At 43.3% G+C, this 27,947-nt stretch overlaps 1 protein-coding gene across 2 annotated transcripts in view; it reads left to right on the top strand.

Annotated features, from left to right (window-relative positions):
- LOC122811051 (proline-rich protein 12-like) overlaps positions 1–27,947 on the top strand; it is a 1,358,252-nt gene that overhangs the window by 868,432 nt on the left and 461,873 nt on the right. For both annotated transcript variants that reach the window (XM_044082594.1, XM_044082593.1), the window contains exon 6: positions 9,045–9,364. In XM_044082594.1, the coding sequence (XP_043938529.1) occupies positions 9,045–9,364 (320 nt within the window). The remainder of the gene's footprint in view (positions 1–9,044; positions 9,365–27,947) is intronic.

Genomic DNA, 27,947 nt, shown 5'->3' with positions numbered 1-27,947 from the left:
CAGGACTAAGCAGTGGAGGGCCTCCACTTCCGAATCTGGGAGTAATAAAACTCCCCCTATGGTAAACTGTCTCAATGACTTTTTTTTTTAAACTTCCAAACACTTCTTAACTGACTTCCCCTTTGGGGGGAATATTGTACTTCATGCAAAGAACTTGGGGACTCATTACCCAGGACAAATGGGTTTTAAATATAGTGTCCCAAGGATACAGGTTTCACTTCCACATGTTGCCAACTCCAAGCGATTGGCCGGATCTACCTCCAAATCAGTGGGCAGAGGCCCAAAAGCAAGTACTCTCTTAAGCTTAGGGGGCTATTCACTTGGTACCAGAAGAGGAAAAGGGACAAGGTTTCTACTCGAGATTTTTCCTGGTACCCAGAAAAGGCAATTAATGGCATCCTATCCTGGACCCATCTACTCTACGCACTTTTTTGGGGATTCCAAAAATCAAGATGGCTGACTGTTCACCAGTTGCTTCCTATGCTGAGCAAAGATGCCTGTTTAACAATATTAGATTTAAAGGAAGCATACCTGCACACCCCAATCAGGGAATCTTGCAGAAGATACCTACGCTTCAAAGCAGGCTACACCCACTAGCAGTTCTCTGCACTGCCCTTTGGCTTATCTACTGCGCCCAGGGTATTCACAAAGTGCCTAGCTCCAGTTATTGCGTTCTGCAGGCAAAGAACTATTCAAATATACCCATACCTGGATGATTGTCTAATTCAGGCAGAAAACCAGGACATGCTTTTGAATCATCTGGCTTTTGTACAGAGGGTGCTAACTTGTCTGGGGTACACCACAAAACGAAAATAAATCACACCTGGTACCCTGTCAACAAATTATATTCCTGGGAGCAAGCTTGAATACAACTTCTCAGATGGCTTGCCTCACTCCAGAGAAACAAATTCACTTGACAACCTACTTCAGACAAGTGGCCACAAAAACCCTGCTATCTGCAAGACAAATACTACAAGCCTTGGGGTTCATGGCCGCCTGCATTCTTCTAATTCCATATGCAAAACTGCATATGAGGAAACTACAGTGGTATCTAAAAAGCCTATGGTGTCAACATTCTCAGGATCTAGAAGCAATGATTTCTGTCATTCCTTGCCTACGCCTAGAGTTCCTCTGGTGGGCAGAGGCCTGCCACCAAAACAAGAGACTACCATTCACACTACCCCCTGCCACCCAAACCCTAACAGACGCATCAGACTATGCATGGGGGGGGGGGGCGCACCTGGCAGGGAAGTGCATTCAGGGCAATTGGAACCCAATTCAAATGCACCTTCACATCAATCATAAAGAAATGTTAGCTGTACAGAATGCTCAGACAGCCTTCAAGGACCACATTCTTCCAGGACAATTAATGGTAAAGATGGATAACACCACTGTTACATGGTACATAAACAAGCAGGGGGGTACACATTCTTACTCCCTCTGCAGACTAGCCATGGCATTGTGAAACACAGCCTTGAGCTACTAAGTGCATCTACAAGCTCAATTCCTGCTAGGAAAACTGAATACACTGGCAGATGGACTAAGCAGAAATTTCACTACCCTCACGAGTGGAAACTTTTCAACATGTTGACAAGCAAATGGGGGGAGCCCAGATATAGACCAGAACTATCAAGAGGAAATATTTTGCGCAAGGACTCCCCACAGATAAGCTTGGAAAGTGGATGCTCTGTCCTTCAACTGGAAGAAAAAAAAAAACTATCAGTTGATGCCTTTTCTCCTCTGCCTCTGCTCTCCAAAGTACTACTAAAGATCAAACAAGACAAACCAAGGATGATTTTGATTGCACCAGACTGACCTCACCAACACTGGTACCCCCTCCTGCGCAGTGTCACTCTTGGCCCCATGGCACCTGCCTCAGACTCCTACTCTGCTATCTCAGCAGGAGAACCAGATTCTGCACCCTCAGCTTCAAACACTGAACCTAGCAACCTGGCTAATTACCTAATCTCTGCTTTACCATCCCTCAGTAAACCAGTGATGGATGTCATTTTAGAGGCAAGGAGGCCTAGTACTAGAAAATCTTATGCTGAAAAATGGAAAAGATTCTGTGCCTGGAACCAATCTCAAGGGATGAGCACAGCAGTGCCCAATTTACCTCAGAGTTTACAATACTTAACTGAGATGCTTCACAAGGGCCTGTCTTTTTCCTCAGTAAAAATTCATGCCTCAGCCATTTCAGCTCATTATAACACAGAACCTCCCCTCTTCTGTCGTCCACTGCTCAAGCAGTTCCTCAGAGGGGCCAAAAATTTAAGATCACCCACGAGAGCTCTAACTCCAGCCTGCGACCTTAACTTTGTGTTGGAAGAAACTCACCCTTCCTCCTTTCGAGCCAGCTGCTACTACAGATTTAAAATTCCTGTCTTGGAAAACAGCTTTCCTTTTAGCCATCACTTCAGCAAGAAGGGTACCTGAATTACAGGCCCTTACAGCAGTGGAGCCTTTCATCATCTTTCATGCAGACAATGTGTCCCTCAGGACCAGTTCCTCTTTCATGCCAAAGGTGGTATCCAGTGTGGCCTTAAATCAGTCCATTCATTTTCCAACATTCTTTCCTAATTCACAGAACAAAGGGGAACAGATACTGCACTCCTTAGATGTGCACAGACAACTTAGATTCTACTTGGACTGGACTAAACTTCAAAGGAAATCTGAACAACTGCGGGTTGCATTTCCTGCAGGGACAGAGGGGAAGGCTATTTCAGAGCACACCTTCTCCAAATGGATAGGCCATTGCATTCATTTCTGCTATAAGCACCATGGAAACCCTGTCCCACCAGGGGATCAGACCCCACTCAACCAGGGCTGCATCTATCTCTACAGCCTTTCTCAGAGGCGTACCTACCAGGGACATCCTAGAAGCTGCTACCTGGAATTCTATACATACTTTCACCAAGCGTTACCATTTGCTAGTTTTCTCTAAATCCAGAGCTGGCTTTGCCACTGCAGTTTTGCAGGGCCTTATAGCTGGCCCTAATGCTATCTAAATGCCTCCTCCCATCCTTAGCTTTGGGAATCTACCCAAATATGATGACTGCAACAGTGAAACATGAAGAACATAGAAGAGTTGTGTACACTTACCATAAATGTAGATGTTCGAGTGTATTCACTTTTGCAGTCCTGGTTACCCTCCCTCCAGCCCCCTAACTTCTTTTGGCTACACCTCTTCTCTCCTTTTCAATGTGTAAAAGCCTTTTTGGTGTGTTTGCTTTTTTGTTGGAGGTATAACCTTGTATATTTATAGATTTAATTGCTTCCCATTACGGGGGCACCTGACATCTGAGGCGAGAAAAACTGATGCAATGACGTCGGCTGCATGTTTTATACCCCTGACGACCTGACGTCACGGAAGAAGAGACAGCAACTGACGTAGGACCCAAGACTTTGTTAATCAGGCCGACTGACTACTGCAAGCAGATAACCCAAATGTAATGACTGCAACAGTGAATACACTCTAACATCTACATTTATGCTAAGTGTACACAACTGTACTTTCCTGCAGTAACACTGGCATCATCTGTTTTGAAGCTTAAAAAATTATAAATGCTTTAAGGAAAGCTGGCCATTTCAGATTTCTCAGAATTCAACATCTAAAGAAGAGAAGAGGCAGGGAATCGATCTCAACAAAGTTGTTTTATCTTACCAAATGCAAAGAGCATCTCTGACAAATGAAAATGGGGTCAAGGCCAGAGTCACTGCTGAAGGTACTCTGATCATCAGAAAAGCAGGTGACCTTTGTCCAAGTACCAAAAGGAATGTGCATGCCAAGACAGGCTGAACAAACACTAGGTCCACTAAAGTGCCTGTGCAAAAGAAAGGAACTGGGAGAAGAGAGGGAGACTCAATCAAAATAGTCTCTGTAAATTAGTAAAAATCCACTCAGTAGTAGAAACATGCAAACAGAAGAATCTCTGAGGTTGATTAAAAAAAAATGGCTGTCAAGCAGAAAAATGCTGCAGTGTAGTACTGGTCTCACTCTGTGCAACCACACAGTTCAGTAGCATGGTTTGAGTTTACAAAATGTTGTAAATTTATTCCTGAGGCTGCTTCAGAAATGATAAGCACTGCAACTGATCCAGGAAACAACAATCCAGGGAATAAAGCAAAAATGTAGTCGATATCCCTGCAGCAGAGAAAATATGAAAAGGCTGCATTTCAGTATTCGTCAGGGCAGGCGGCATCTTCTTACATACATCTCTCAAAGGAGGAGGAAGACCCTTGGGTTCCTCCATATCAGGAGGGCTTTGCTGAGGGAATGCTAGCTATATAACCTGCATGTCATCCGATAATCTTCAAGAAGGTGGGCATTTTCTGTAAACTTTCACTTGAGTTTGCATTTTGAAACTGTTAATGTAACAATGTATCTTTTTGGAAGCCTGTCTAGCATTATTTATTTATTTTATTTATTTACTTAGATTTGTTGACCGGGAATGTCAGACTGGACGTAGGTCCATTTTCAGTGGAGGCCTGGGGAGAAAAGCTCCACAGTTAAAATAAACAGACAGTAGTTACATTGGATTACATAGCGATTAACAATTTAACATAGCAATTACTTACACCATATTTACAGATGAAGAACATAGTACATCAGTAGACAACTAGAATCTTTATCTGTGAAGTACATAACCGACATTAACAAATGTTACAATAAGAAGTTCCTGCTGTATAATAAGTACTAGGCTTATGAGCATCTGAGCTTGCTATAACCAAGGTAGTTAGTGGAGTGGAAAGAAAGGTAGTGGTTGGATGGGGTGGGTGATATTAGAGTGGGAGTTGCAAGGGCATAGCCAGCATGTTTTTAGGTGCACTTTTAGTAAAGTTTTGAAGTGGGTGAATGATGGTACGGAGGTAATTGTGGGTGGGAGAGAGTTCCATAATTTGGCTATGGTGCAAGAGAATAGTGCTTTACTAGCAGAGTTATTGGCTTTAGTGATCTGCAAGTGATTTTCGTTGCTGGATCTTAGTAGTCTGATGGTGCGATAGGGTTGGAGTAGATTCTGGAGGGATGGGACATTTAGTGGATGGTTTACTAGTTTGTGGGCGAGTGAGATTTGATACCATTGAAGGAGGTGAGGGAGTTTAAGCCAGCCCAGTTCAGCAAGTGAGAGAGAGTGGTGACTACGGTAGGATGCCCCTGTGGCGAATTTGGCAATTTTGTTGTAGCAGGTCTCTAGCTTGTTTAGATTGCATTACCTTAGGTTGGTATTTATTGGAGAGGCATAAAGTAGGGTGGAGATAAGGTGGGAATTTGCTATTGAAATATTTGCTGCTTTGGTGAGAAGTTGCTTATTTCTGTATAACGCTCCCAGTTTTTTGTGGACTTTTTTATGGTCATGGATATGTGAATGTCAAATTTTAGTTTATGGTCTACTTCCACACCTAGCAATTCGGAGTGTTCAGTTGGGTATATAGTGGTGTCTTTTGCTGTGATGTTAAAGTGAGAGTTGTTTTGAGTATGTTTGGTGGGTTGGAAGATGAGTAGTTTAGTTTTGTTTGGGTTGAGTATTAATTGGGCATTGGATAACCAAGTTTGAACAGAGGAAAAGGCTTCCTGTGTGACTTTTTGCAGTTTGGGTAGGGACTGGGCTGAGCAGATGATGGTTGTGTCATCTGCGTATTGTATGAGTGTGCCATGTTTGGTGGCAGAGGCTAGATTATTGGTGAAAACAGAGAAGAGTAGGGGTCCAAGGATTGATCCTTGGGGAGCCCCTATGGAGACAGGTAGTTGGGGAGATGTGTCATTCTGCCATACAACGTATAGTTGGCGGTCAGACAGGTAACTCTGAAACCAGTTGGTGACTGATTGAGAGAAGGATAGGTTCTTGAGGACAGAGATGAGTTGTTTGTGTGGGACCATGTCAAATGCTTTAGAAAGGTCTAGGAAAGTAGCAGAGGAGAGATGGCCATTGTTTTTATGCTGAAAGATAGTGTTAGTAAAGGAGAGTAAGGCAGTGGTGGTGCTATGGTTTGGTTGGAAACCATGCTGAGTATTGGAAAGGAGGTTGTTAGTAAGGAGGTTGTCTGAGACCAGAGAGTGTATCGTCATTCAACAGTGGTATGTTCTTAGAACATGGATAGCCAGGTGAATTAATTATATTTTTCCTTTGACTGCACAGTCACTCAGATTTTTATCTAAGGCCTGATCTTTTTATTGGGCAAGACATCCTTTGTTGAGTATATTCTGCTAGATTTCTATATTCCTCATTTGGCAATGCTTCAGTTCCACAGTCAGTCTGTATAATGATTCTTATAGCCAGTTAGCTCTGAGAGGAAAGTATGGTGATTAGACTTTATTGGTTTGTAAGGAAGAAATATTTTCAGAACAAATCGTGAAGTAATTGTAGTTTCTTCTTCCAAGCCAGAACAGCACTTTCTTTTGACATGCCAGCTCCAATTCATGGTATTACCGGCTGAGCGAACAAGTAAAATTATGTAAATGTTGATGTAAGTGTTGCTAGACATATTTTTTATGTCTTGATAGTGGAGAAAAAAAGGCGTTTAGCATATGCCTTCCCATTGAAATTTTATCTATTCTTAACTTTTTATTAGTGTGTTTAATAGTAAAAAGTTGAAATTATTCATTTGCTTAGTCCAAGAAGATGCACATAAAGAGAGGGATTTGGAAAAGGCTACCCGCCAGCAGAAAGCCCTAACAGACATTTTCACGCAGGCAGTAGTCCTTCTGTAGTGATTTTATATGGGCAGTAGAATCACTGCAGTGGGCTGTCTCTGTTGCCATACTACTACCGTTGCTCAGTGATGATGAGGCATTCCTGGGCAGTGGCCTGAGCTTAATTAATCATGTGATTTTCCTCCAGAAATGCCCACTTTAAGGGATTTACACAGCCGAGTGATTCAGAGCGTGGTTGGCCATGTTAATAAACACAGCTGAAGAGCTGCAGTTATCACATTGTAGTCAGTGGGAGGAGCACATAAAACATACCTCTCAACTGTCTAGATTTTCACAGAATGTCCATTTTTGCCTCATATTTTTGGTCTGTTCCTTATAAAATTTGTGATTTTTCTGGATTTTGGTGACACATCAATGATTGAATTCACTAAATAATAGGCATTTGAGTATCCGGCTTCGTATACTTCAGAAAATGAATGACACCATAAACCTTTTTTATTCTTGTAACTTTCTAAGTTTAGAAGAGTGATATTTAAAGTTTGTCCCAGTTTTGGAGGCTTTGTCCCCCCCGCCCATTATTTTTGGCTTTGTACAGATTTCTTTTGTGCTAAGAGGTTGACTGCTATGACATAAAAGGTAAGATCATTTATGTGTCTGTGGAAAGGTGTGTGTGTGTCTGCCTGCTTGCTTATGTCATAGCAGTAGAGGGGATAGATAGGGATTATGAGAGTAGGTGCATGGGTGGGTGTGGGTGACAGGCATGCCTCAACTGATTCAGACTTGAAAGCAAAACCAGTAGTACTGTTGGGAGCACTAGACACCAGGACACTAGCAATAATAACGGAAGTCTGTATTTGGGGAGGAAACAAAAAAACAGTGACATTTTGTAAATATCAGTAGTAGGACGGAATTTGGGAAGGGTGCTCTAGACACTAGAGTGTGTATTTAATATTACTTAAGCAATTTAAAAAGTTCAATTTTGCAGCACAAAATATGTAAGGTGTATGGGAGGAGACATTAGACACCAGGGTAACTTTTTAAATATTGTCTTAAGTCACTTACAAAGTTAATGGAACAGAGTATTTTTCCAGTGATGTAAAATTATTTGAATCCTGTACCTTTGGTATAAGAAGCAGCTGATTAACAAATCAGAGCTTTAGGGATGTGCACTAACTAAAGACTTAACTAAAAAAAGATTTTGCATAATAATGTATTTTTTGAACAAAAAGAGGTATGAAACTGTCCAGCATTATTTTTTTTTTCTTGTTTTTTTTTCATTGCTTGACATTATTGAATGACTAATAGTCTGTAAGTTATGACGGACAAGGCAGTTATAAGAGGTAAAATCTGGGATAGCCGAGTTGGATGAGTGTGTGTGTGTGTGTGCTGCCGTAGCACTAAATAGCTGTGCTCAGGACTTCCAGATAGGAGCTATGAGGGACACTAGATGAGACCAGGGAGAATTTAAAGCGTTCCTCTGCCACAGTTTAATAGATCAGCAGGTCTAGCATCACAATGCACTTTCTGAACAAAAAGAAGAATGCAACTGTTAATGTCCGGCATTATTGACAGTAATCATCTGGAATTTGTAACTGGCAGAGAAAAATAAGAGGCTACATCAGGGATGTTCTGTAACTTCCAAGAAGAGGTAAGCAGTATGGTGGTGTGTGTGTTTTTAATGTGTGCATATGTGTGGGAGAGTGAGTGAGGGGGGTGCCCGTGCCAATGCCGTGAATGGACCACCAGCTTCCACAAAACTAGTGGTGACATCACATGCTTATAAACAAGTAATGAAGTCTTTACTCATTTCGGCTTGCATTTCCCACAATCGCAGAAACTGCTGTTTTTGGCCGCAGCAGTTTCCTCAAGCTCAGGGAACACTCAGAATCCTGGCCAAAGAGCACACTCCTCTACTCCAGAGTAAAATGACGTCTTCAGAAGATCAGGTTATAGGAAATGCTTTTTTCATTTATCAATTGTGGACATGCTGCTTACAGTGCCCGAGAATCTAGTCCTGTCATATCAGACTAGCTATGTGACAGCTGTGATATACTAGGTATGGGATGACTGTAACAGGAAACAGGTTTATAAAGAAGAGATAGAAGGGGCAAAGGTAAATGGGAAGGAGTAAAGTGTCAGGTTATGGAGGAAGAATTAGGTTAACACTTTCATACTGCATTCATATTGGAGTTTTTACCCAGGTCTGATTTTTTTTCTTCAGTTGCCAACAGTTTTTCAGCATTTGTTGTGTTGATTTTTAACTTGTATTCAACTTGTATTCGGCAATAAGAGTGTCTTACAGTTTTATTGTATTCTTTGAACAGTAGTGGTGTAGATTATCTAAACTGGAACATAATTCATTTTTTATTCTTCATTACTTCTGTCTTTTAAGATGCTCCACCGGTAGAAGAAAAGGAGACCGTCCAATCTCCGTCTGAGCCATCACAACCTGAACCAGCTGCGCCATTATCTCCCACCTCACCTTCTCCTTCTCCTTCTCCTCAAGAGACCTCATTTGAGGAAACCCTTGAGCAGGCCTCCCCAGATCAAGAGGAACAAGAGGACTCGCAGCCTTTACACCTAGCGAAAAAACAAGAGACTGCAGCCATCTGTGGTGAAACTGACGAAGAGGATGTGGAGAGTGGAGGAGAAGGCATATTCCGAGAGAGGGACGAGTTTGTTGTTAGAGTTGAAGATATTAAGTCCCTGAAGGTGAGCAACAATTAAGTTAAAGCACAAATGGAATCTGTGCACTAAATTTAGTTTGTCATTCAGAAATGTGATGGTTACTGCTTCCCTGAAGTGTTTTATTTTGGAGTGCTCCCACACTGGGTGTGTACAGGGACATAGCAGTCAGCTTGTCGCACCTAACATGCATTTCTTATAGCCAAATACCACAGGACACCAACAGCAGCATAATGCACAAGTATATTGCAAAATGTTCTAGGTCATTTACCTCATGCCTGATGACCATTTAAGGCCCTGACATCTAATTGCCCATTTGATAACATCATGAGTGCTGGGAAGAGTGCTTTTTGGTAGGTAGGTGGGCCAGCATCCAAGCAGCAACAAAGGGTGGATTTAACTTTTGTCAGTTCCCATGCGGCTTGATATCTCTGGACTGCCACAGTGCCCATCTGTATGGCATACACCCACTCACTCATTTGTGTGATGTAGCAGCTGTGTTTTGTGCAACATCTTTAATTTCCACTGGACCTGCCTGATAGCTGATCTTGTTGGTCCTCACATTTGGCATCGCCTAGTGTAGGTGAAAGTTAAGCAACCCAGTCATTCCTGTTCAAGGATCCTGATTAGCCCAGTTGTTCCCCCTGTGGTGAGAGTTGGATGGGAAGAAGTGGGCTAACTTTCCTTTAAGAACTGCAGGCACAAGGAGGAGATTGACTCTAGCCCAAATCTTCAAAGAAGCATGACCTCTCCTACCATGGGTCTTTATTTCCATGCACTCAGAGCTCCCTTGATAGCCACTTTTGTAATACTTCTCTTTGTAAAGTCTGTCTCTAGTTACTGTAGTGGTCATGCGGCTGATCTAACTAAAAGGACACTGTCACGTCCTTTGGTTTCTTTAGGGTTCTTCTATGTAGGATGAGGTTGCTTCTGGTAACACAATGGCTGAGGTTTGCCTTTAACCCTTCACTGTTTCCAAGTTGCACAGTAATTGTGCAGTACAAGTCTTGGAGAGAGCAGCTAGGTCTTCCCTACAGTTTCTGTAAATAGACTTCATGCAGTCGGCATTCTAGTGCAGCCTTTGCCAGTTTTAGGCTGATAAACCGATTGCCCTGCTGCTGCCCCCATGGAATGTACTTAAGTTAATAAACCAAAACAGTCAGCATAGTTCAGGACCAGCAAAGCTATACAACCAGCGTGTTCATTTAATAATCCTAGAATTTTAAATAAGCATCTTTGAAATCTTATGAGATAAAAATATGTGTGTATGACTTAGGGAATGCAAGTAAGAAAACATTAAAAAAACAAACTATAAACAAGCTATGATGCAAGAAATATTGTGCAAGTTATTTTTCTGGATTTTACCCAGACTTTTCCATACAGTATGTAGCATCGCTTCCACTGTCATTAGCTTATTTAATATTTGGTACTGGAGTATGACCATGTTTGTTTGTATGAAGCAGGCTTTCGTGATTTGCTGTCATGAGGCTATCTTATCCTTGTGTATTCCTTAAAGGTTTCAGGCAAAGGCTCTTCACAGGTCGCAAAGAATTTTGATTGTCGTTTCACTCCTCTGTGTTGAAACTGACTTGGATTTCCATTTCTTTGTAGGTTCAAGTCTTGTTCCTGTTTCCTTCTAGAAGTAATTGTGAATATTCATTAGCTGCCCTTTTTGACTGAAGGAAACAAAACAGTTTCATCTACTGGGGTTTCATTGGGAACACTCTGTGATGAATGGAGGTGACCAAGATATGGCTTTCCATGGATAAAGGGTTCTCCTCAGCATAACCTTACCAAGTTCCTGAAACTTGAAATAGTCTGTGTCTTGATTAAAAAAAAACTTTTCAGTGTACAATATTTATGGTCTGTTGTCATTCAGACTTGATATTCTAGCCCTTGGATAGTGATATGAGTATCCCTTGGAAAGAAGAGAGGATGTAACCACTTGATTAAAGCCAAGTTGATAGCCATTTCTAAAGCCTGTTGATAGTCCCACTTTCCAAAGCCGTAGAGTTTCCTTACCAACAAGAGATTCCATTTGACCATGTTGGAATTGGAGTAATTCCCTTATGCACTATAAAATGTTGGGCTTTTGTTGTTTTTTATGACAGTGTTGCCAGTATTATGTTTTAGCACTTTTGCCTTCAAGCACAAGCAGAGGATAGATTGAAGGCCTTGCTATTCTTTTAGTCAGAGGAATCCAAATTAGCATAACAAGATTCAGCCTCCAAATTAGACCTTGTTTGTGAATTTTTGCCTCTGATAACCATTGGCACTGTTTTTAAGAAGTAGGTTTTTATATCTACCTGTATTGTTAGCATTTTATTATAAGAAGGTCTTTGGTACAACATTTTAAAATCTCCTAACTGTGGTGAAATTCCTTAGAGACAGTCTTAAAGGCATTCCGAATTGTTCATACTGTGCATGAGGTATATACTCTGTATGGAGGAAATGCAATCCAAGGCATCAGATCATGGCACCCTGTCCACTGTTAATGTAAATTCCTAGACATAAAGGCACAATTGCTTCCCAGCTCATTTAGTTGAGGTTCCCTGCCTGAAGCTGTTTGAACCATCCACAGATGTGTGGCAAAGTTTGTTTCATGTGAAATTCACCATCAGTGCATCTCGTAACATTGTATTCTTTAACTGCTGGAGAAGATGTTTCTTGGATTTGCTTCACTTCCTCTTGATATCCCTCTTTTGTTCCCAAGATCTGATGGAAGTAGCATCAGATGTTCGTCAGAATAAGATATACTTGTCTTGATAGTGGAGATTGTTCATTATACTTGAATAACGTATGCCTGGTAGTCAATTCCTGACAGCAGCAAAAATACCAAAGAAGGCACTCGGACTTCAAAAACAAATGAATAGATGCTGAGCTACGTGTGGCTGCACCAGAATTGTAAGCCAGTCCAATTGTATAATATAACAAAAAGGAACACCAAACTTCCACAGGATATGTTGTGCACAGTGTAATTACTTTTTTGAAGGACCATTGTGCGTTTTACCTTCTACCACAAAACCTGTTATATTTCATCAAGGTAACTGTGCTACAAAAGGGCTAGTATACTTGGCAGTGTGTACATCCTGCAATTTTTATTATGTTGGTAAAACAGAAAGATCATTAAGAAAACGCATCTATGAACATATTTTTGCTATTAGGAAGCATAACGAAAATAATGCATTATATAAACGTTCAGTTAAATGCAGGCAGTTCAAGTTAAAGTTTGGTATTTTGGAAGTTATTCAGAAGACCACTAGAGAGGGCGGCCACAGTGGTGCAGCGGTTAGCATTGCCGTCTCACAGCAAGAGGCTCTCTGGTTCGATTCTCGGCTGGGGTGCCTTCTGTGCGGAGTCTGCATGTCCTCCCTATGTTCGCGTGGGTTTCCTCCGGGTGCTCCGGTTTCCTCCCACATCCCAAAGACATGCTGTAGGTGGATTGGACACTCCAAATTGGCCCTAGGTGTGCGTGGGTGTGCCTTCTGTGGAAGGTTGGGTGCCGGGCTGGCACCTCAGCACCATAAAACAGGTGATAAGCTGTGGCGACCCCTAACCGGGGAAAAAGCTGAAAGAAGAAGAAGATTTAGAAGACCACTAGACGGGGATGGTAGGAAATTCAAAGAGAACAAAGTGAATTCAAATGGCAATTTAAATTAAATGTGACTGTAGAACCTGGCATTAATGAAAATATTTCAATTTTGCCAATATTAAAAGCAAAGGCTTTGGTTAGGTAGATATGGTTCTGCCTTCCGAAATAATTTTTTATGGAACTTTGTTTTTCTTTAAGGTTTTTTCTTCAAGCTTTTTAAAAAAATGTTTTATTCCTTTAATTGTTTGATTACTAGTACTATATAACCATAGGCATGTGGTTTGGGTTTGTTCTGATGAAATCTCAAAACTTTCAGAGACTAATGCGCTTAAACTGGAATCTGTTTTGTATCCAGTTGGAAGTTTGGTGTTCCTTTTTGTTATATTATACAATTGGATTGATTTACAATTCCGGTGCAGCCACACGTAGCTCAGTATTTATTCATTCCTGACGGCATGTAACCTGGATACTTGTAATTCCTTTCTTCTTATGAGAATATAAGTTTGATGCTTTTGTAGCCCCCATTACTGGAAGTTTGTAAGCTGGATGATTTTGTCTAATGCTTGCTTCCATGGTGATGATGTTTATTATCCAGAATTAGCATTAGAACCTGCATAGTTTTTCCAGCTTCTGAGAGCAAGTCTGTTTTTTTCACTCAGAAGAGCATTCTTTCCCTTGCTAGGTCACACAAAGATAAGTGCACTATCCCTCACCAACTAAAACTAGGACGACTGTTTCATGAGTAAATTATGGTACATCATACCAGTAAACAGTTTACACAGATGATACGATATAGAGAAGCGTGTGTTCCCTTTAGTAAACTTAACCTATCAACTCTATTCTTATTTCTTCAAAACAGTCTTAATTAATTTTTCAGAGCCAAGTTCTGTCCTTAAGCCAGGTTAGATGTGTCATATTTTGAAATATTTTTCCCACCTCCATATTGGTGGATGTCAGTAGTAAACACAATACGGCAACAAGGTTTGCACTTTGTCTGCCTGACTTAACATATAAACCTTTTACAGTGATGGTTAGTGAGACACTGTCTCATTAGTGTAGGGACATGTAAACCTTTTCCAGTGATTGTGAAACAGTGCATCATCAGTACAGGGACATGTAAACCTTTTCCAGTGATGGTTTGTGAGAGAGTTGGTCATCAGCACAGGGACATGTAAACCTTTTCCAGTGATGGTTTGTGAGACAGTGCCTCATCAATACAGGAACATGTAAACCTTTTCCAATGATGGTTTTGGAGACAGTGCATCATACGGATATGTAAACCTTTTCCAGTGATGCTTTGGGAGACACTGCATCATCAGTACAGGGACATGTAAACCTTTTCCAGTGATGGTTTGGGAGACACTGCATCATCAGTATAGGGACATGTAAACCTTTTCACTGATGATTTGTGAGGCAGTGCGTTATAGGGACATATTAACCTTTTCCAGTGATGGTTTGGGAGACACTGCATCATCAGTATAGGGAGAAGATTTGACTTCCATAACTTATAAGTCTCCCCCAAAGTTCTCTATCTGCCTTTAACATTTTTAAAAGTTCTGTTGACAGATTAAATAGAAGAGTAAGCTCTCCTGTGTTGTGCCTCACAGTCGTAGAAGTATCTGATAAGATTCTTACAACTAGTTAGAGGGTAATTAGACTTCCCTCTTTTACTACTTTAGATGTAACTGAACTTTCATCATCTTGGTCATAGCGCATCCATTTGAAACTGTTGAATGCTTTTCTGTAGTCAGAGACCAGTGCTTTTTGTCTTCCTTGGATGCAGAGAGAGCATTCAGTACCATGCAAGTATGCCCTCTTTAAATCCCTGATGTTTATAAATCCAGTTTGGCAGTTGCTGATGAAGTTATTTTTTGGGTAGTGTGCTTACATGGCTAAGAGCTGTATTTCCCAAGTCTGTAGTTCATATGTTACTGAAACTGGGAGGTGTGATGCCCCAAATGATGAGTCTGTTCCCCTCTCAGAATCACTCCCCACCTTTATTGTGATGAAGTACATCTCCTGGGAAGAAGTCATGCATGGGTGACTGTTTTTGTACACACAGACTAGTGCTCATTTTGCTTGCATAGCTTGAAAACCTAACTGGGTTAAGAAAGAGAATATTCAAAAATCCTTTTTGACTCCTTCACACAGGATGGTGTTCCTGGAGTGTCAGCCAGGGACTTTATTTGAAAGAGCATTCCTTCCACCAGAAGAAAATCGATCTATACCTAAACCTATTTGTAAGGTTCTCCTCTCAGACTTCAGTCACTATGAGGGAATACATCGGAATTTTGGGTCTCATGGAATCTATGGATGTTCTTTATGTTTCATTATATTTGGGTTATCCCTGCAAGGGTAGCCCTTGGCCGGCCCGAATACCAGAGGCATAGTATTTCTGTGTCTGTTGCTGTCGCTTCAGGACTGACATCAGGTCGTCAGTAGTATAAAGTAAGACAGCTGACACCATTACATCAGTCTCTCTTGCCGCGGAGCCCGAAGCAGAAGCAGTTCGCACAAGTGCCGCTCGGCCACTCCGAGTTTCGTCTTCTGAATTAAAGCTGAAGTCTTCTAAAGCTAAGAACCCCTTTGGGGATCCTTTTTTCTTGCACTAACCGATGTCAGAAAAAGTTAACTGTCTCGTCTGTGGAAAGCAAATACCACACTGCGACTTTCATTTTTACTGCGTCACTTGCTTAGGCCCAGACGACGAAGTTCCCCGCTGTCACTTTTGTGCTTTGCTCAATGCCAGCACTATAAGTCGTCAGGCTCTTATTGTAGCTAGATATTTTCGCTTACAGTCCTCGAATTCTGATATGGCTTCCATAAGCCATCCGACAGCAGAGCTTCCGAAAAAATGTAAGGATAAAGACAGAGACCGACCACACAGGTCCAAACCTACCGACGACGCTTCCGCTAAGCTAGTCATCAGATGTTCTTCGTGTTTCACTGTTGCAGTCATCACATTTGGGTTATCTGCTTTGCAGTAGCCCTCAGTCAGCCTGATTATCAAAGTCTTGGGTCCTGCATTGGTTGCTGTCTCATCTTCAGTGACGTTAGGTAGTCAGGGGTATAAAGCATGCAGCCGATGCCATTACCTCAGTCTTTCTTGCCGTGCGGTGCCCGAAGCAGAAGCAGTTCGCAAGTGCCGGTCTGCCGGCTCCTGAAATTTTCATTTTCGAGTTTCAAAACCGAAGTCTTCAACTAAAGCTAAGTACCCCATTGGGGAAACTTCTTCTTGCTCTAAACCAATGTCAGTAAAAGTCAATAATTGTATTTCTTGGTCTAGGTCCAAAGCTGCTGACACTGCTTATCCTAGGCCAGTCATCAGTTCGCCAGTACTCAGTGAGGCACTTTTGCAGCCCCTGATACTAGCTACTTCAGATTCACATGCCTCTACTGAGACCCATTCAGAGTATAGTATGCCACGAGATGCTTCAACTGTGGAACCTGCTGATGTCTCTACCTTGGATGGGTCTGGAGCCGCTGTGCAGGCACCGGCTTCTGAGGTTGTATTCAGGCCTACTGACTTGCATATTAAACCGATGCCATCTTCTTCTTCAAGGCCTAAAAGTTGAACTATGCCTAGGAAACCGATGCCCAGACCGCATGGTCAGGCCTCTGTGCCTAAAAAACAGATAAGAATGGCTGAAGACCTTATTACTTTAATCAGGGGAAGCCAACCTTCCCCCCTCTAAGAGACCTAGGACTGAATTTGCTTATGATACTTCTGACCAGGATTCTGAAATTTGTTTCCTCTGATGACCAGGATTTACCCTTATCTACCTATGAGGATTCTGATGCAGAGGATTGTGTTCCCTCTGCCCCCCCCCCCCCCCCCGAGGATTTCTCTTTTGGTGAAACCCTGCATATTCTTAGGGAGCACTTTCGCTGGGAAAGCCAGGATTACTCTGATACTAAAAAGAGGCTTAGGGATTTCTTACTCCTGCCCCAGCACAGGCCTATAGCTATCCCTCCTGTACTAGACATTATTAATGCCTTTTCTGAATCTAGCTTGGCCCCTGACTCTCTACCTCCTGCTCCCAGAAAACCTGATAGATATTACAGGGTTCCTGACTCTCACAAGTTCCTTTTTAAAAATCCTACTGCGGATCCTGAGACCATTTCACAGGGACCCAAGGGCATCAAGGCTACTACTGCCAAAAATCCTCCCCCCTCTGATAGACTCCAGGGCGCTGGATAGATGGGGTAAGAAAGTATATACTTCTGCAACTTTGGCCATTAGGGCCTTAAACTGCCAGTTTCATATGTTAAAGTATCAGCAGCATATTATTGGATTGCTTAAACAGAAAATTATGTTGATTCCTGATTGTGCTGAAAATAAGGATTTACATGATTTAAGGCATTTTGCTGAACAGGCTGGAAAGCATACTTTGCAATGTGGTTTTGACTCACTAGAGGCATCTTGCAGGGTTGCTGTCACTGGGTCTATACTTAGAAGGCATGCTTGGCTTAAGGAGAAATATTTGCCAGATCCTGTTAAAGCTAAATTGCTGGATGCTCCCTTAAATCAGGACTGCCTGTTTGGCAACAAAGCAGAAGAAGTTCTTAAAAAGATGGAGGAAAAAGCTAAATCTATGCAAACTGTTAAAGATTTCCTACGAGTACAACCTCCAAGATTTAGTAGGCATTGGCCCTCTAAGAATTGGTCTTTTCCTGCCTCTTCCAGGCCTTCTCAGTCCAAACCCAGAACCAGCAGATCACTCTGGCTTCAGTCCCAGGGTACGCATAGGACTAAACAGTGGGGGGCTCCCACTTCCAAATCAGGGAGTAGTAAGACTCCCCACTATGTTACTGTCTCAATGATTTAACTTTAAAACTTCTAAGCCCTTCTCAACTGACTGCTCCTTTAGGGGGAAAGATTGCTCTGCAGGCAAAAAACTGGGAACTTATTACCCAGGACAAATGGGTGTTAAATATAGTTTCTCAAGGATACAGATTTCACTTCCACACGTTACCAACCCCAAACGGTTGGCCAGATCTATCCCCAAATCAGTGAGCAAGTACTCTCTCTCCTAAGCATAAAGGCTATTCAAAGTCTACCAGAAGAGGAAAAGGAACAAGGTTTCTACTCAAGATTTTTCCTGGTACCCAGAAATGACCACTCTTGGCGTCCTATCCTGGACCTTTCCATATTAAACACCTTTTTGGTGATTCCAAAATTCAGGATGCTAACTCTTCACCAGTTACTTCCTGTGCTAGGTAAAGATGCCTGGTTGGCAACCCTGGATTTAAAAGAAGCCTATCTGCACATCCCAGTCAGGAAATCTTGCAGAAGATACCTGTGCTTCAAAGCAGGCTACATGCACTATCAGTTCTCTGCACTGCCCTTTGGCTTATCTACTGCGCCCAGGGCATTCACAAAGTGCCTATCTCCAGTCATTGCATTTTGCAGGCAAAGAAAGATTAAAATATGCCCATACCTGGACGATTGTCTAATTCAGGCAGAAAGCCAGGACATATTTTTGAATCATCTGGCCTTTGTACAAAAGGTGCTAACTTGTCTGGGGTACACTATAAACAAAAAGAAATCACATCTGGTACCCTGTCAACAAATTATATTCCTGGGAGCAAGCTTGAACACAACTTCCCAGATGGCTTTCTTCATGCCAGAGAAACAAATTAATTTGACAACTTACTTCAAACTAATGGCCACAAAACCCTTGATATCTGCAAGCCTTGAGGTTCATGGCCTCCTGCATTCTACTAATTCCATATGCAAGACTGCATATAAGGAAACTACAGTGGTATCTAAAAAGCCTATGGTGTCAACATTCTCAGGATCTAGAAGGAATGATCCCTATCATTCCTTGCCTACAGTTAGAGTTCCTTTGGTGGGCAGAGGTCTGCCACCTAAACAAGGGACTACCATTCACTCAACCCCCTGCCGCCCAAACGATAACAACAGAGTCATCAGACTATGCATGGTGGGCTCGCCCGTCAGGGAAGTGCATTCAGGGCAAATGGAACCCAAGTCAAATGCACCTGCATATCAATCAAAAAGAAATGTTAGCTGTACAGAATGCTCGGACAGCCTTCAAGGACCACATTCTTCCAGGACAATTAATGGTAAGGATGGACAACACCATTGTTATGTGGTACATAAACAAGCAGGGGGTTACCCATTGTTACCCCCTCTGCAGACTAGCTACGGCTCTGGGAAACACAGCCATGAGCTTCCAAGTGCATCTACATGCTCTGTTCCTGTCAGGAAAGCTAAATACACTGGCAGACGAACTAAACAGAAATCTCATGGACCCACACGAGCAGAAACTGGAACCAAAGATTTTCAACATGTTGGTAAACAAATGGTGGAACCCAGATATACACCTGTTTGCCTCCCCCGAGAACTACCAATTGGACAAATTCTGCACAAGGACTCCCCACAAACAAGCTTGGAAAGTGGATGCTCTGTCCTTCAGCTGGAAAAATCAGTTTATGCCTTTCCTCTTCTGCCCCTCCTCTCCAAAGTACTACTAAAGATCAAGCAGGACAAACCAACGACGATACTGATTGCACCAGACTGGCCACGCCAACACTGGTGTACCCCTCTTGCACAGTTTGTCACTCCTGGCTCCATGGCACCTGCCTCAGACCCCTACCCTGCTGTCACAGCAGGAGAGCCAGATTCTGCACCCTCAGCTTCAAACCCTGACCCTGGCAGCCTAGCTAATTTCCTAATCTCTCCATTACCACCCCTCAGTAAACAAATGTTGGATGTCATTTTGGAGGCAAGGAGGCCTAGTACTGAAAAATGGAAAATATTCTGTGCCTGGAACCAATCTCAAGGAATGGGCACAGCAGCGCCCAATTTACCTCAGATTCTTCAATACTTAACTGAGATGCTTCACAAGGGCCTTTATTTTTCCTCCATCAAAATTCACGCCTCAGCGATTTCAGCTCATTACAACACAGAATCACCTCTCTTCTCTCATCCACTGCTCAACAGTTCCTCAGAGGGGCCAAAAACTTAAGACCACCCAGGAGAACCCCAGCTCCAGCCTGGGACCTTAACTTTGTATTGGAAAAACTCACTCTTCCTCCTTTTGAGCCAGCTGCATGTGCAGAGTTAAAATGTCTTTCTTGGAAAACAGCCTTCCTTTTAGCAATTACTTCAGCAAGAAGGGTATCTGAACTACAGACCCTTATGGAAGTGGAGCCTTTCATCATCTTTCATGCAGACAGGGTGTCCCTCAGGACCAATCCCTCCTTCATGCCCAAGGTGGGTATACATTGTGGCTCTTCGGTCCATTCATTTGCCAACCTTCTTTTCTAATCCACAGAACAAAGGGGAAAGGATCCTGGACTCTTTAGTTGTGCACAGACAACTTAGGTTTTACTTGGATAGGACTAAACCTCAAAGGAAATCTGAAAAACTGTTGGTGGCATTTGCTGCAAGGGCAGAGGGGAAGGCTATTTCAAATCAAACCATTTCTAAATGGATAGGCCATTGCATTAATTTCTGCTATAAGCATCATGGAAAACCTATCCCACAGGGGATTAGACCCCATTCAACCAGGGCTGCATCTACCTCTACAGCCTTTCCCAGAGGTGTACCTACCAGGGACATCCTAGAAGCTGCTACCTGGAGTTCTGTACATACTTTCACCAGCCATTACCATTTACCAGTTTTCTCTAAATCCAGAGCTGACTTTGCCACTGCAGTGTTGCAGGGCCTTATAGCTGGTTCTAATGCTATCTAAATGCCTCCTCCCATCCTTAGCTTTGGGAATCTACCCAAATGTGATGACTGCAACAGTGAAACACGAAGAACATAGAAGAGTTGTGTACATGTACCATAAATGTATTCACTGTTGCAGTCCTGGTTACCCTCCCTCCAGCCCCCTGACTTCTTTTGGCTAAAAGTTCAACAACATACAATGGAACTCCTCAAACAAAAAGTGTCTTCCTTTCCTGCTTGTGCAGAATCTAAAGAGTTAATGCATTCTGCAAGTCAAGTAACTAAGCACACCTTACATTGTGGTTTTGACGCCCTGGAAGCTTCTTGCAGGGCAGCAGTCACCGGTTCTGTCCTTAGAAGGCATGCATGGCTTAAGGAACAGCTCTTGCCAGGCCATGTTAAATCTAAATTGTTGGATGCACCCTTGCACAAAGACAACTTATTTGGCACCAAGGCAGAGGAGGTCTTAAAGATGAAACAAAAAGCTAAATCTATGCAGACAGTTAAGGATTTCTTACAGGTCCAGCCACCCAGGTTCAGTAGGCATTGCCCCTTCAAGCACTGGTCCTTTTCTGCTCCCACCAGGTCAGTTCAGCCCAGACCCCGTGGAAGCAGACCACCCTGACAGCAGCCACAGGGAATGCAGAGATCAAAACAGTGGAATCCATCCACTTCAAAAACAGGGAGTTCTAAGCCACCCCCTCATGGTAAGAACTCACAGTGACTCTCCACCACCCCATCCCTCTGGCCACCTTCACTTACCCCTAGGAGGAAAACTCTCCTTTCACGCAAGCACCTGGGCCAGTATTAGCAGCGACCACTGGGTCCTCAACATAGTGTCCCAGGGATGCACATTTTCTTTCCACATGCTTCCAACCCCAAAAGGGTTCCCAGAGCTACCTCCAAACCAGTGGCCAGAGGCTCAAAAGCAAGTTCTTTCCCTGCTCTCTATGAGGACAATAGAGCACGGTCCTGCAGAACAGAAAGGCCACGGTTTCTACTCCAAACTTTTTCTGGTACCCAGAAAAGAGGGTACCTGGTGCCCCATCCTCGATCTATCCGTCCTAAACACCTTCCTGGTGATACCAACATTCAAAATGCTCACCCTCCAGCAACTGCTACCCATGTTCTCCAAGGATGCTTGGCTAGCCACCCTAGACCTAAAAGAGGCCTACCTCCACATTCCTGTCAGGGAATCATGCAGGAAATACCTACGTTTCAGGGCAGGATCTCTGCACTTTCAGATGTTCTTCGTTTTCCATTGCTGCAGTCCTTACTATCGGGTATAGTCCGCATCCAGTCGGCCCGAATACCAGAGTATAAGGCTGACGTCGGTCAGGGCGCATTAGACTGACGTCAGTACGTCAGGGTACTAATGCGCATGACCGGCGTCATATCCTCAGTCTTTTTTGCCGCGTGGTCCGATGCAGAAGCAGTTTTGCGAGTGCAGGTTGGCGTTCTGAAATATTTCCGAAACCGGAGTTTCAGACCGAATCAGAGTTGGCTAAGTACCCCGTTGGGGAACATTTTGGTTTTTTCTTGCCTCAGTATTTAACCGGATGTCAGAAAAAGTGAATAACTGTATTTCTTGTGGGAAACAAATACCTCATAGGGATTACCATACATTGTGTATACCTTGTTTAGGGCCTGAGCACGACGTTGTTGGTTGCCGCTCTTGTGCTAGGTTTAACAAACGCACTATTAAGAGGAGGTTAGACTGTGCCAGATTAGTGTTTGGGAAGCGTTGCAATTATAAAATGCCGTCGGATGCTCCGACGCCCGCTTCGTCCAAGAAGCGTAAGGACAAAACAGCGAAGCCTAGGGTTGATGAACCGGCAGTCCCGGACGTCGGTTCTTTAGGAGGCTCAGTGGAGCCAGAGGTTTTGCCAGGAGTTTCTATGGAGTCTCAGGCTGAAACTTTACTGTTACAGGATGTACCCTCTCAGGAGGCAGGCCAGGCTGAGGGGGCTTCTCAGGTAACTATTCTTCCCTCTCTTCCCAAAGTAGTTAGAGCCTCTCCTTCTGTTGCCAAAACTTCTTTTAGAGGAAGGCCAAGTTCAGTTTCAGTAGGGGCTTCTCCTAGCCTTACGGGTTCTGTACCTAAGAAACATATGCTTAAAATGGCAGAAGATTTGATTACTATGATTAGAGGTTCTATGGGCCCTCCTGATAAGAGGCCTAGGGTGGAACCAGAGTTTGACAGTTTTGAACAGGGTTCAGGGGCTTCTGAGTCTTCTGCGGAAGATTTGCAGGAGTATCCTCATTATTCTGATTCTGATGTGGATGATGCCACTCCTTGCTTCTCCTCCTGAGGATTTTTCATTTTCAGAGACTCTGCATTCCATGAGGGAGCACTTTAAATGGGAAGGCCAGGATTACTCTGATTCCAGGAAGAGGCTTAGGGAATTCTTGTTTTTACCCCAGCATAGGCCCTTAGCTATACCTCCTGTGTTGACTGTGGTGGAAGATGTTTTTGCAGAGGCTTCCCTGAACCCTGATTCCTTGCCTCCTGCTCCTGTTAAACCTGATAGGTACTATAGGGTGCCAAGCTCATAAGTATTTGTTTAAGAGTCCTAGGGCGGACCCAGAAACTGTTTCTCAGGGGCCTAAAGGTGTTAAAGCCTCTGTGGTTAAAAATCCTGTTCCCACTGACAGAGGCAAGGGCGTTAGATAGGTGGGGTAAGAAAGTGTATACTTCTTCCACTCTAGCCATGAGAGCATTGAATTGTCAGTTTCACATGCTGAAATATCAAAATTATCTCCTTTCACAATTAAAATCTAAGGTGGATGCTTTGGCGGAAGGTATTGATTGTAAAGAATTGCTGGATTTAGTTTATGTGTCTGAACAAGTGGGCAAGCATTCTTTGCAATGTGGTTTTGATGCTGTGCAGGCCTCCTCGAGGGTGGCTGCCACTAGTTCTGTTCTTCGCAGGCATGCCTGGTTGAGGGATCAAAATTTGGCTGAGCATGTTAAGACAAGGATTTTGGATGCTCCTTTACAGTCTGATGTGTTGTTTGGTTCACCTGTGGAAGCAGTTTTAAAGAAAATGGAGGACAAAGCTAAGTCTATGCAAACTGTTAAAGATTTTTGCAGGTACAGCCACCAAGTTTAGTAGAAATTGGCCTGCTAAGGGGTGGACATATCCTGCTTATGATTCCCAGTCTAGGGGTAGGTCTAGACGTGGTAGGGGCAGGGCCCAAGGTTCTTTTAGGCCTAGAACAGGAGTTCACCTGCTCAGACTTCTGGTGAGGGCAGGGGTCAGTCCTTTCGTAAACAGACCCAATGACCTGCCTTTTCAGCTGCCAGTAGATTCTCGTCTGGCAGCTCCTTTGAAGGACGACTGTCTCTTTTCAAAGAAAATTGGGATTTAATTACTCAAGACAGATGGGTGTTGGACATCATTCACCACGGTTACAGATTTTATTTCCATACAATGCCCCTTTCACAGGCATGCCAGACGTTCCTCCTCCACAAAGAAAAGAGGCTCACAAGCAAGTTTCTCAGTTACTCCAAATGGGTGCCATTCAGCCAGTCCCTGTATCAGAAAGGGGCCTAGGATTTTATTCTCGCATGTTCCTAGTACCACAGAAGGGGAACACGTGGAGACCAATTTTGGATTTATCTCTCCTCAACACTTATCTGGACATTCCCAAGTTCAAGATGTTGACGTTACAACAGCTTTTACCCCTGCTGGGCAAAGATCACTGGATGGTAACTTTAGATCTCAAGGAAGCTTACCTTCATGTGCCTATCAGGCTAAGTTACAGGAAGTATTTGCGGTTTCGAGCTGGAGATTCTCATTATCAGTTCTCTGCATTGCCCTTTGGCTTATCTACTGCGCCCAGAGTATTCACAAAGGTTCTGGCTCCAGTGATAGCTTACTTCAGGCTACAAGAACTTCAAATCTATCCTTATTTAGACAACTGCCTGATTCTGGCTCAAGAAAAGGAAGACCTTCTACAGCATCTGGAATATGTTATAGCAGTGCTAAGATGCCTAGGGTATTCTGTGAACGAAATAAAGTCCAGTCTAGTACCCTCTCAAGACATGTGCTTTCTGGGTGTGAGACTGCATACAGCAGCCCAGATGGCCTTTTTAACCCCGGACAAACAAAAGAGTCTATCACTTTACTTCCATCAACTATCTCATCAGTCCGTGCTGACTGCAAAGACAGTCCTTCAAGCATTAGGGTTCATGGCATCTTGTATTCTGGTGCTTCCCAATGCCAAACTGCATATGAGGAAGTTACAATGGTATCTCAAAATGTATGGACACAGCACTGCCAGGATTTAGACACTGTCATTCAAATAATACCTTGCCTTCAAAGAGAATTTTTGTGGTGGGCTCAGGAATGTCACCTAAACAAGGGACTCTCTGTGACCCAGCCAGAGGCGAGTCAGATTTTACCGACAGATGCCTCGGACATTGCTTGGGGAGCTCATCTAAATGGAAAGTGGATACAAGACAAGTGGCCTGCCAGACTACAGCATCTACATATCAACATGAAGGAGATGTTAGCAGTCCAGTTCGCATTACTGGCTTTCAAGGAGTTACTTCTTCCAGGGCAGGTGTTGATTCTAACAGACAACACAACTGTCATGTGGTACTTCAACAAACAAGGGGGAACACATTCTTATCCTCTATGCAGGCAAGCAATGATTTTATGGGAGACTGCTTACGCTTGCACCTAACTCTTCAGGCAAGGTTTCTGCCAGGAGCACAGCACTCCTTAGCAGATGTGTTAAGCAGACAAATCATGGATCCCCACAAGTGGAAACTGGATCTTCATGTATTTCAGAAATTGACAGTGTCATGGGGAACTCCAGACATAGATCTGTTCGCTTCTCCACTAAACCACCAGCTGCCACAGTTTTGCACAAAGGGGTTTCATCACACAGCTTGGAAAGTGGATGCTCTGTCTTTCAGTTGGACGAACCTTCATGTGTATGCCTTTCCACCACTGCCTCTTCTTCCAAAGGTACTGTTAAAGGTCAGACAGGACAGGCCAAGGATGATTTTGATAGCTCCAGATTGGCCTCGGCAACACTGGTACCCTCTACTACGGAGTCTGGTAAAGAAGCCTCCATGGCCTTTACCTTTGATTCCACATCTGTTATCCCAGCAGGACGGTTATCTGCTCCATGTCAAGCTTCACTCTCTTCATCTGACAGCCTGGCATATTCTGTGTTGAAACACAGCAGGTCTCAACTTCCTCAACAAGTTTTAAATGTGATTATGGAAGCTAGAAGACCTAGTACAAGGAAAGTGTACGCAGCAAAATGGAAGAGATTTTTATTTTGGAGTAAAGCAAAGAATTTGGAGATTTCTGAGCCTAATTTGAGTATGGCTCTTCAATATCTTACTGAGTTACTGGACAAGGGTCTGTCCTTCTCTTCCATTAAGATTCATGCTGCAGCAATCTCAGCTCACTATGATTGTGACCCACCATTGTTTTCGCATCCTTTGTTCAAGCAGTTTCTTAGAGGGCAAAAATATAAGACCCCACGTAGAGCTCCTACTCCTGCTTGGGATCTCAATTTTGTGTTGGAAAAACTTACTCTACAACCTTTTGAGCCTGCGGCTACTGCTGAATTGAAATATTTGTCATGGAAGACTGCTTTTTGTTGGCTATTACTTCTGCAAACGGGTGTCTGAGTTGCAGGCCCTTATGGCAGTCGAGCCCTTTTGATTTTCCATAAGGATAGGGTATCATTACGTACTAATCCTTCCTTTATGCCTAAAGTGGTTTCTAGTGTGGCTTTAAACCAAACTATTCATTTGCCTACTTTTTATGCAGACCCCCAAAATAAAGGGGAAAAGATTTTGCATACTTTAGATGTACACAGGCAATTGCGTTATTACTTAAGCAGGACTAAGGATTTTAGGCAGTCTCAGCAGTTGTTTGTTTCTTTTGCTTTGAGTTCAAGAGGGCAAGCCTGTGTCAAAACAAACTATTTCTAGGTGGATTGGCTTTTGCATTGCATTTTGTTATTCCCATCATGGCAAGGAGATTCCTGCTGGGATTAGGCCTCATTCCACTAGGGCTACTGCCACTTCAACAGCATTTCTACGGGGTGGCAACTAAGGATATTTTGGAAGCAGCTACTTGGAGTTCAGTGCATACTTTCTCTAAGCATTATCACCTTCCTATCTACTCTAAGTCTAGGGCTGGTTTTGCCACAGCTGTTTTGCAAGGCATGTTGTCAGCTCCTGCTTCTTTATGATTTGCCAGCCTCCCTTACCTCTGCTTTGGGATTCTACCCAATAGTAAGGACTGCAGCAATGGAAAGCGAAGAACATAGTACAGTTTTGTACCTACCATAAATGTAGATGTTCGAGGATTCCATTGCTGCAGTCCAATTTACCCTCCCTCCTTCCCCTCTGTGTTTAGGGGTGGTTGTGTAGGTGAGTTTACCTGCTTATATTTTTGTATATATTGTTCATGTTTTGGTGCAGGTATTTTGGGCCTTGTCTTTTTAGGGTCTTCTGACATCTGGGGCAAGAAAAGACTGAGGATATGACGCCGGTCATGCGCATTAGTACCCTGACGTACTGACGTCAGTCTAATGCGCCCTGACCGACGTCAGCCTTATACTCTGGTATTCGGGCCGACTGGATGCGGACTATACCCGATAGTAAGGACTGCAGCAATGGAATCCTCGAACATCTACATTTATGGTAGGTACAAAACTGTACTTTCTCTGCACTTCCCTTTGGCTTATCTTCTGCTCCCAGAGTTTTCACCAAATTTCTAGCTCCAACCATTGCCTTTTGCAGACAAAGGAATATTCAAATTTACCCATACTTAGACAACTGCCGAATTCAGGCAAGCAGACAGGAAAAGCTGCTCAAGCACCTGGCCTTTGTAAATTCCCTACTGACCTCCCTAGGGTACACCGTCAGTGAAAAGAAATCCAAACAGGTGCCCACCCAAAGGATTAGACTCCCGGGAGCAAACCTGGACACAGCATCCCAGACGGCATTCCTTACACCAGAAAAACAAACTTGCCTGACAGCCTACTTCTCGCAATTAGCCACCAGACCCCAGATATCTGCAAGGAAAATCCTGCAAGCTCTGGGGTTCATGGCATCTTGCATTCTACTCTTTCCATATGCCAGACTGCATACGAGGAAACTTCGGTGGTACTTAAAAAGCCTTTGGTGTCAACACTGTCAAGACCTAGAAACTCTTATACCCATGATACCTTGCCTCAGGAAAGATTTTCTTTGGTGGACAGCAGCATGCTCCCAACAAGGGACTACCTTTCTCACCACCCCCCACTGCCCAGACCCTCACCACAGACCCATCAGACTATGC

The sequence above is a fragment of the Protopterus annectens genome, chromosome 9.part0 (assembly GCF_019279795.1).
Source record: "Protopterus annectens isolate FY-2018-M chromosome 9.part0, PAN1.0, whole genome shotgun sequence".
In the NCBI taxonomy this organism is placed as follows: Eukaryota; Metazoa; Chordata; order Ceratodontiformes; family Protopteridae; genus Protopterus; species Protopterus annectens.
The sequence above is the reverse complement of the archived record's forward strand: the minus strand, read 5'-3'. Positions and strand labels throughout refer to the sequence as shown.